Genomic DNA, 9716 nt, shown 5'->3' on the forward strand with positions numbered 1-9716 from the left:
CCGATTGGGCCCACGGTCCACTATCATCTCACGTGATTCATCTGTTTATGGAACAAATATTTATCATCTAACTACTATGTGGTAGGTAATGAGGCAAGATGGAGGTAGGTAATGAGGCAAGATGGAATGATGGGACATGCTAGACAAGGACTTGAAACCTAAGGAAGAAACAAGACACCCTCCATTGCCTATCCAGGCAAATTTCCGCAAGGTCCTCAACCTCCCTGGCCCCAAATAGAATCTAGAAATGCCTTCCCACCCACTACCCCATCTCCTGGCCACAGCTGTCAGGTCCCATACCTGCCTGCTAAGAAATCCAAAGTCCAGGCTCCTTCTAGCTGAAAAACAAGGTATTTCTTTTTTCTTTCCTTGCCAGCGTTAGGAAAACAAGCTGGCTGGGGAGGGAAGTAGGTTGACCCTTTACTCCAGTCAGTTGGACTTCACCCCTTGCAAGATTAGCCTAGGAGAGCTCCTACGCTAGGCAAACCACTTGCTCTGAAAGCCAGTTTTAAGACTGAGTTTGTCTCTCTTTCCTTGTGTGTAAAATGAGGTTTGGGCTTCCACGGGTGGTCTAGGAGGCGGCAAAAGGGCTGAGAGCTAGAACTGGTTCACCATCAGCAAGGAGAGTCTGGGAGATTTCCACACGAGAGAGGAAACAGACTAAAGCATTCCGGACCGACACCCAGGTCTGTCTGACTCGCCAGCCTGCCCACTTTCCACCAAGCTTTATTGCAGTTCCCATGGCAACCAGGGAATTGGAAATCATCCTTGAGGTGCCTCTTCTTGTGTGCTGAGTGCTTTGTTCCCGACAGAAACACAGGCCCATTCTAGGAGGAGGAAGGAAGAGAAAGGAAGAGGAGAGGGAGGAAGAAGAAAAAAGGAGGAATAAACCCTAGCCAACGTGGTAAAGTGTCTGAACCCCCGCTTCCGCCAGGGCTGAGGGACCTCGGGCCAAGCACCCAGCTTCGGCCCTCTAACAAGCTAACCCCCATTTCCTCCTCAATCCTCCGGGCTATCTAGGGACCCAGCATCCGTACCCTCTACCCCAGTCAGTCCCCCCACCATCCTCCTCCCACCACCCCAACGGAGGAGACTCCGGCAGGAACCAGCTCGGACGAAGCCCGGCCGGGCGCGCGCACTTCCTCGGGGAGCTCCGCACGTGGGCACAGCCGCGCCCCTCCCCGCAGCCCTTTCCCCAGAAGCCAAGTCAGGGCCAGGAGCAGAACTAAGGACCCCCCCCCCCCAACGGGCTAGAACCACACCAGGGCCACTCAGCGGGGGCGTCGACGCCAGCCCGCAACCTTCCCGCGCGTCCTGACCCCGCAACCAGCCCCAACGTCCTTCCACTCGCGACGTCGACCGGAAGCGGCATGCGGAGGCTGTAAACACGGCCCGCGACGTGCCCCCCCACCCCGCTCCCGGCCCCGCCCCCGACACGTGACGTACCCCCTGCCCGCCCCCGCCGCCACCTCATTGGACAGCCAGCTTTGTTTACCTTATATGGCCAGGTCCTAACACCCCATGGCGGGCCATTGGCCGAGGGACGGCCTCACTCAGCTGACGTCACCCGAGAAAGAACGGTGCAAATAAACCAGAGCATTCTGGGAAATGGAGTCCTGAGCCGCTCCGGAAGTGTCTCCGCGGGGTCCTGGCGTCCGCTGGCTGCGTTGTGCGTGGGAAAGTGGGTGCTGCTGCGCCGGAGGCTGTCGGCCCGGCCTGCCCGTCCCGGGGGCCATCCCGTCCCTTGACGCTCCCGCCGTGTGGCATGATCGAGAGCCAGGCCGGGTTGGAGAGGGTTGGGGGGAAGGTTGATGCGAAGTGTAACACTGCCCGCCCCACACCGGAAGGCTTCCCGGAGGCAGTGACTTGGAGCATCGCCTGGAAAGGCAGACTCTCTCGTTCATAATATTAAAAGTTGGCATGTACTGTGTACTGGGCATCCAGGGCCTCTGCCCCTTCCCTCCCCCCTCTCCCCCTCCCCCCCTGCCGGGGCCGCCTGGCGGCGGGGGCGGCGCGGACTACAGATCCCAGCATGCCCCGGCGCGCGCGGGGCGGCGAGGCGCGTTGAGTCAGAGCGCACAGTAAATATTTGTATTAGCCGGGGCCGGCTCGCTAATGGTGGACGCGTGAGGCGGAGGCGCGAGCGCGGGGAGGCCGGAGCGGGCAGCGCGGCGGCGGCGGCGGCGGCGCCATGTCCGTGAACATGGACGAGCTGAAGCACCAGGTCATGATCAACCAGTTCGTGCTGACGGCGGGCTGCGCGGCCGACCAGGCGAAGCAGCTGCTGCAGGCGGCCCACTGGCAGTTCGAGGTGCGCGCGGGGGCGGGCGCGGACTCGTGGCGGGGTGCCGGCCGCAGACTCCGCCCGGCGGCCAGGCCCGGGCCCCCGACGGGCCTCCGTCCCCGGTGTGTATGTGTGTGTTGGGGGGGACGACCCCACCCCCGCGATTCGGACGCGGAGCCGTCCTCCCTCCCCCCGTCCCCCTTTGTCCGGGTAACGGCCGAGGGCGGGCCGGCCGGCCGGAAGGAGGACTCCGGGGGGCCTGGCGGGGCGAGCGGGGGTCCGGGAGGGCGGAGCCGCGGCGAAGCCTGCGCCCCGAAGGTCTCGGTGGGCCCGGGGGGGGGGGCGGCGGCCCGCGGCGTGTGCGCACACCTCCATGTGCATCTGTGTTTACGCACGCCCGGCGCCTGGGCGTCAGCGGGGCACTGCGGGGGGCGCGGGGCGCGGGTCCGGGCGGCTGTCCGGGGATGTGTTGGGGGGGGGGGAGAGACGCGCGTGGTGGTGTTCGGGGCGTGCTCTTGCGTGTGCGCCCGTGGCGCCCGCGCACCGGGCCCGGGGTGCGGGGTGTGTGTGTACACACGGCGTGGAGAGTCTGGGCGGCGCGCCGGGGCCTCCCACTCCCGCGTGGGGGCCGTGTGTGCCGGTGTACCCCGCCTCCGAGGGGGCGGCCGCGGGAAGTGATGTACACAGGTCACTAGTTTTCATGTCACCTGAGCTGGAGGGGAGGTTTGCCCGCGTCTGGCCCCCACCCCAGCTCTCTCCAGATCTGTAGGACAGTAGCGTCCACGGCGGTTGGTGCCGTCTGACCCCTCTGTAATGCCCAGACCCCGGAATTCAATCCATGGTGGCTTCCGGGAATGGGGCCAGAGCCGCTGGAGCTGTGCCCCCGTCCCAGGTATAGGGTTGGGGGCCGAGAGGCTGTTTTCCCAATGAGTGCCATGCCCAGGACAGGTGTTTGGACCTCCAGGGAGAACCAAGACAGGCTCAGGTTCTCCACTTCCTGAGGTGGGGATCAGAATGCCCCTCTGCCAAGGAAAGCGGTGGCTCTTTCCGGGCATTGCTCCCCGTGGCCTAATAAAGAGACCACTAGGCCAAAGGGGAGCCTGCTTTCTCTGGCCCCTTTTGCCTGGGGCACGGGGGGGGGGGGGGGCTCGACCGTGTAGTCTGCTAGCCCTGTTACCGGCTGGGTCCCTCCCTCCTGCATCTCTGCCCATCTCTCCAGCTACCCCCTCACCGACCCTGTTGGTCTCTAGGATCTGGCAGAACTAGCAAAACCACATTTGTGACAGTTTGGTCCCATTACAGGGCTCCCTGTATGCCTGGGGCTGGGATCCGCAGTGGGAAGTGAGCTCACCCCTCAGGCAGAATGGGTTGGAGTGAAAATGTAGCTTTGAAAATTGGGGTCGGCTAGAAACATCCTGCAGCCTGGTAACCCCATCCTGCTATTCTGGTAACCCCAGAATAGCAGCTCTGTGCCTTTGGTTGTGAGACTCAGTTTTACCGCCTATAAAATGGGGGAGAGGGGTTGGATAAGGAGAGAAACCCCAGTCCTCTGCCTCCAGTGAGGGGTTTCTTATGGCTAGCCCTTCCCCCTCCAGGCCACCTCCCACCTGGCTGGCGTGCCCAGCAGGCAGTGTTTCTGGGTCACGTTCTCGGATTCAGGTGCTAATGGGGGCAGAGGCTGCTGGGGGAGGGGACCTCTGCTATCTGGGCAAATGTTTCTCAATGGAGAACTCACGCGCATTAGTCTTTGGGGTTTTGAGTTTTGAGCCTGGGCTAGGGGAGCAGCTACCTGGCCCAGGGGTCTTGGTGTTAGGGAAGTTGCCCAGAGACTAGCTCCCACATCATTGTTTGGGGACACCCAGACAGGGTGGATAGGGTGGCTGCAGCAGGAAATTCCCAGAATAATTCATTCAAATAACTTCAACATTCACACAGAACTAGGAGGACAAGCCCTGGGGGCCAGGCTGGGTTTCTGGGTGTGTTGAGCTAGGGAGGAGGCAGAGAATTGTGCTGGCATTGGGCCGCACCAGCTGAGCATAGATCTGAGGGGTAACAGTGACTCCAGGCCTGGGCCTGGCTATGCTGGGCCCTGAGGACCAGCCACCCTGTACTTCCACAAGAACAGCTGTTCCCTCATTTCTGGCAGGGGCTCCTCAAGGCCTGCCTGCTGGAGAACCTCTCCCCTGCTCTGTCACAGCTCTGGACAGAGTCAGGCTGTTCCTTGCTGTGGTTTACTTTCTGCTTCTTTACCCTCTACCCTCTTGGCCAGTTTTGGGTTTTGTTGTTGTTGTTTTTTCAGACGTGGGGCTTGAACTCTGGGCCTGGGCACTGTCTCTGAGCTCTGCAGCTCAAGGCGAGAGCTCTACCACTTGCGCCACAGCACCACTTCCTGTTTTCTGGTGGTTCATTGGAGATAAGTCTCATGGACTTTCCTGCCCAGGCTGACTTTGAACTACAATCCTCAGATCTCAACCTCCTGAGTAGCTAGGATGACAGGCATGAGCCCCGGGCACCTGGCTCGATGACAGGCATGAGCCCCGGGCACCTGGCTCTCTTTGCCAGTCTTAAGGGTTTTGCCTGGAGTCTCAGTCCTGGGTCCTAATCCCACCTCTGCCTCCTGCTCACCAAGCAACCCTCACTTTCTCTGTACAATGGGGGATACCATTGACAGCCTTTGGGATAATGGTGGTGACAGTGAGTGCACTAGTTTTTAGTTTTGACTGATGGAGCCCTGCTCCAAAAGGGGCAGTAGGGTGCCACATGTCACTGCCATGTCCAGTGGCAGGCTCACTGCTAGGCTTGTGGTCCTGCTCACCACCTGAGGCCATTCCTTAGAGGCACACACACACACACACACAATTCCAGGCCCTCACAATTACAGTGTGGGAACCTGGAGGCCTCCTAGTCACACAAGTGGAAAAACAGACTTGGACAGATCGATGGCCACGTGGTCAGCCAGGGACAGAGCTGTGAGAGAGAGCTGGGATGAGAAGCAGGGCTCAGACTCATTTTTCAAGTTCCCCTGGTTCATACATGAGGAAACTAAGGTCTAGAGAAGGGTAGGAACTTGCCATACATCAAGGTGCTGACAGAATGAAGGCTGAGAACCAGCTGGGCTAGTTAAGGGTCATACCACCTCTCCTCATGACACAGGGTAAGGGTATTTACCACCTGTCCCCCAGAGCCATGGTGACAGCTCTGTCCCTGCTGGCTTAGCCACCCCAGCCCGCCCTACCCCCCTGGGCAGGCTGGGTCTGAGAGGTAAGCTCAGCCTTTCTCCCTGCAGACGGCCCTCAGCGCCTTTTTCCAGGAGACTAACATCCCCTACAGCCACCACCACCACCAGATGGTAAGTGTCCCTGGAGACCTGAGGGTGGCTGGGGTGGAGGACAGGGGTGCATGCGCCCAGGACCTGGTGGGCAGCCTGGATTGAGCTTTGGGGACACTTCCAAAGCAGAGGGCTGAGGAAACCTTGTGATCCCCGAGTAGGAAGAGGGCACGCAATGTGCCCGGTTACACACCCTCCGTGGGGGAGCCTGCTTCTAGCTTTCCTCGTGGGCCTGGATGCCGGCCAGGCACAGGACAGCGCACGCTCAGCTCTCCTCTCCTTTCTTCCCCCACAGATGTGCACTCCCGCCAACACCCCCGCCACGCCCCCCAACTTCCCCGATGCCCTCACCATGTTCTCTCGTCTCAAGGCCTCTGAGAGCTTCCACGGCGGCGGCGGCAGTCCGATGGCCACAGCCACGTCGCCCCCGCCGCACTTCCCGCATGCCGCCAACGGCAGCTTCGCCACCCCCAGCTGGCCAACCACAGCCTCGCCCCCCGGGGGCCCACAGCACCACCAGCCGCAGCCGCCCCTGTGGACTCCGGCACCCCCTTCCCCAGCTTCAGACTGGCCACCCCTGGCCCCCCAACAGGCCACCTCGGAACCGAAGGCCCACCCGGCCATGGAGGCGGAGAGATAAGGGAGGCCCCTCCCCCCTCCCGGAGGCCAGGTCCCCGTGGGGCGGGGGAGAGGATGTCTCCGCGGGCCCCTTCACCCCTCCTCTGTCTGCACCCCCTGTGCCCTGGAGCCCTGGAAGGGAGAGACTGGACTCTAGCCAGGCAGGGACACGTCTTTGTGCCGCACGCCCAGCTACATGCTCGTGAGGTCAGCACAGGCGCGCGGCAGCTCGCATGGACTTGGCTCCGGCGCTGGAGCACGCACCTTGAAGACCAAACAGCATCCCACCAGGACCTGCCCACCTGCCCAGGGTTGCCACAGAGACTTGCCCGGCGGAGAGGAGACAAGGCTGGCTCCCAACTGGGAGTCCTCAGGGGCCAGCAGGCCTAGATCCCCACCCCCAGGAAGCGCAGGGCCCTCTCCGCATGCGCACGCAGCCATGTCTGTGTGTTTATACATGTGTTGCTCTTCAGAAAGCAACCTAGTTTATGGGGCAGCTGGACGTTGCATGTTAGTGTGAGCCCCAAACCCCTTGCCCGCCGCCCTCTCTCCCTAGGGCCCTGCCTCACCCCACCCCCTCACCAGCCAGCATTGCTGTTCCCTGCAGAGAAAAGGATTGTGGGAAACTCCAGGCCTCTTCCCACCCATCTCCCAGCACCTGCCTGCTAGGGCTGCCTGCATGCCTCCCCCAGAGCCCAGGGGTATCCAATCCCACCCCCTTTTAACAAAAGAGAAGAATTAATTCCAAACGCCACCAGGCTCTGTGGTCTTGCCTCGTATCCTGGGCTCTGCTGTCGTTCTGCTGTTGAAGGGGCAGCTGAGCTGAATGCAGGCCACTTTAGTCTCACCTGGCTTCACACCGCTGCTGCCAGTCACTGTCGTCAAATGCTCCTGCCTGCCTGAGGCTTTTCTGCTGAAGTTGGTTCTTTTTGGACTGGGTTCTAAGAATCCCACACACTGTCCACATACACGCTTACTTGCACCCACACATCAAAACCCCCAGTTTTGAGTATGCTAGGCTAACGACTACCTTCCTCTTCCAGGACTAGGTGAGGCACCTGGAGGCCCCAGCATCCACCTGGGATGTCTGTGTAACTAGGGTGCAACTGGGGATGGGGGTGGGGGGAGAGACGGACATCTCTGGCCTCCCCAGTCTCCACTCAGAGATGGAGAGAGTTCTCGGGAAACTGCCTTATGCTCCCATCCACCAGTGGTGGGAAAAGGCCTTGTCACTTAGGAGTCGCCTGCCGTGCGGGTAAATGCCTGCACCTTCCTGTGGACAGATTACTGAGGTGGATGTACTAGGCGTGCAGGGAGCAGCACTAGGTCTCGATTCCAGAAGGCGGGAGGCTGTGGGGTACCAGGTTTTTTATTTTTGGGTTTTGCCAGTCCTGAGGCTTATGTTCAGTGAGTGCTGTTTCTGGGCTTCCTTTGCTCAAGGCTAGCATGCTACCACAGCGCCACTACTGGCTTTTTCTGAGTAGTTTGTTGGAGATGAGTCTTACTGATGTTTCTGCCTGGGCTGGCTTCAATCCTCAGATCTCAGCCTCCTGAGTAGCTAAGATTGCAGGTGGCACCAGTCCCCCCCCCCCACCCCCCCGCCCCCAGGAGCCTCTGGATGGCCTGTAGTAGTCCTAACATTCATTCTTCAAAGAGGGCCTCAGGCACAGCCCCTGTAGCTTGAGGTGCAGGGCCTTGGGTCTGAAGTCCATCTCCCTGACAGCAGCCTCTGGCACCAAAAATAGACTGAAGTTTTAGAAGTGCCCTCTCCAAGACCACACAGTGGCTCATACCTGTAATCCCAGCAACTTGAAAGGTAGAGATTTCAAACATTGTTCAAGACCAGCCTGTGGAAAAAGTGAAGCTACATTTTAACTGGCTGAGTGGATGTGGCATGGGCCTATACAGGTGACAAATTAAGTTGCAGTCCAGGCTCTCCTGAGCAAAAACTCAGCCATATTTTTCAAATAAAATGGAAAGGGCTAAGGTTGGCTCAAGTGGTAGAGTACTTGCCCAGCAAGCCTGAGGCCTTAAGTACATCTTCTGTGGACTTTTTTTCTTTTTTTGGGGGGGGGTCCGGTCGTGGGGCCTGAACTCTGGGCCTGGGCGCTGTCCCTCAGCTCAAGGCTAGCACTCTACCACTTGAGCCACAGCACCACTTCCGGCTTTTTTCTTTTTGCTTGTGTGGTGCTGAGGAATGGAACCCAGGGCCTCATGCATGCAAGGCAAGCGCTCTACCACTGAGCCACCTTCCCAGTCCCTCTGGACTTTTTTTTTTGTTGGTGGTGGTAGTGGTTGTGGGGCTTGAACTCTGGGCCTGGCGCTGTCCCTCAGCTCTTTCCAGGCTAGTGCGCTACCACTTGAGTCATAGTACCACTTTTGGCCTTTTCTGCTTCTGTGGTGCTACAGAATCAAACCCAGGGCTTCATGCATGAGGCAAGCACTCTACCACTGAGCCACCTTCCCAGCTCAAGTACATCTCTGCCGGTCTCTGGGGGCAGGGCCTGGTTATCTTGAGTAACCACATGAACAGAAGGCAGTTACCTGGACGCTGGACATGTGGGGTTGAATAGTAATCCCTGTGGTGGGTAGCATTCCTCCTGCTAGATCCAGCAGCACCCCTAAAGATTAAAAACATCTGCAGACAATACTGACATTTTCTAGGGACAGTTGCTTTGGTGTAGGGTCCCTCTCCAGCCCTGAGGTTGCTATGCCAGGTTCCTGTCCACCACCACCCAGAACCTGCACCCAGGGAGAGGCCCAGGTTCCCCGGAACTGGCACTAAAAGCCACTCCATTTACACTTAGGAAGGTGAGCTTTATGGTGTGCTGGTTCTACAATACAGCTTCCAGGTGATGAAGCCACCCAGCAATCACTGGGGGCCATTGAACCTGGATCCCTGGCCTTGCAGGGCATAAGGTTCCCCTGAGTGTTTGTTAAAGCGCCCAGTTCCTAGCCTGTCTTCAGACAACTGCACTGGGGGAACCATGCAGCCACCAGCCCCCTCCTATGGAGATGTGGAGCCTCTGCCTGGGGGTATGTCAGACAAAATAAGCTGGACCTAAGTCTAGGGAAGCCAGGAGTAGGTCACAAAGACACCCCATCCCCATGCCCCAGAGCTCAGATCCTGAACTTAAGGCTAGTGTTGACCCATGTGCTGGACACAGGCTGCTGCAAGAGCAAAGGGCTGACACCCTAGCAGAACAGACCCCCAGGGCAGGCCACCCTCCATTCTTTCCAGTGCCAATCTGGAGCTTTCTGACTGCCACGGAAAAGCCAACCCTCAAGCCCAGCAGGAGCCAACTGTGCCACCCCCGCTGCTGGACTGGAGCTCCAGGTGACTTCTTCCCAAATTCTGTTCTCTAAAAATGTCCTTTGCATTCCTGAGGTTGTTTACAAGATGGTGCTTCTAGCCGTGTGTGATTCTGGGAGAGGATGGAGCAGGCTTGGAAAGCAAGTGTGGCCTCGCCAGGTGATGAGCAGTGG

At 59.3% G+C, this 9716-nt stretch overlaps 1 protein-coding gene across 1 annotated transcript; it reads left to right on the top strand.

Moving 5' to 3' along the window:
- Positions 1-2079: 2079 nt before the first annotated feature.
- Positions 2080-6989, top strand: Ubald1 (UBA like domain containing 1). The gene is made up of 3 exons (XM_042698114.1): positions 2080-2311; positions 5571-5633; positions 5908-6989. The coding sequence occupies exons 1-3, from the start codon at positions 2192-2194 to the stop codon at positions 6250-6252; spliced, it is 528 nt and encodes a 175-aa protein (XP_042554048.1). The 5' UTR covers positions 2080-2191; the 3' UTR covers positions 6253-6989.
- The last annotated feature ends 2727 nt before the right edge of the window (positions 6990-9716 follow it).

This window comes from Dipodomys spectabilis, unplaced genomic scaffold, assembly GCF_019054845.1.
Source record: "Dipodomys spectabilis isolate Male_0828 unplaced genomic scaffold, ASM1905484v1 ptg000231l, whole genome shotgun sequence".
NCBI classification, from domain to species: domain Eukaryota; kingdom Metazoa; phylum Chordata; class Mammalia; order Rodentia; family Heteromyidae; genus Dipodomys; species Dipodomys spectabilis.

Bases quoted from the DNA above. Each gene is read 5' to 3' on its own strand.
- Ubald1 (XM_042698114.1), top strand. From the start codon at position 2,192: ATGTCCGTGAACATGGACGAGCTGAAGCACCAGGTCATGATCAACCAG. The intron at 2,312-5,570 runs GTGCGCGCGGGG...TTCTCCCTGCAG, and splicing joins CGGCCCACTGGCAGTTCGAG to ACGGCCCTCAGCGCCTTTTT. The intron at 5,634-5,907 runs GTAAGTGTCCCT...CTTCCCCCACAG, and splicing joins GCCACCACCACCACCAGATG to ATGTGCACTCCCGCCAACAC.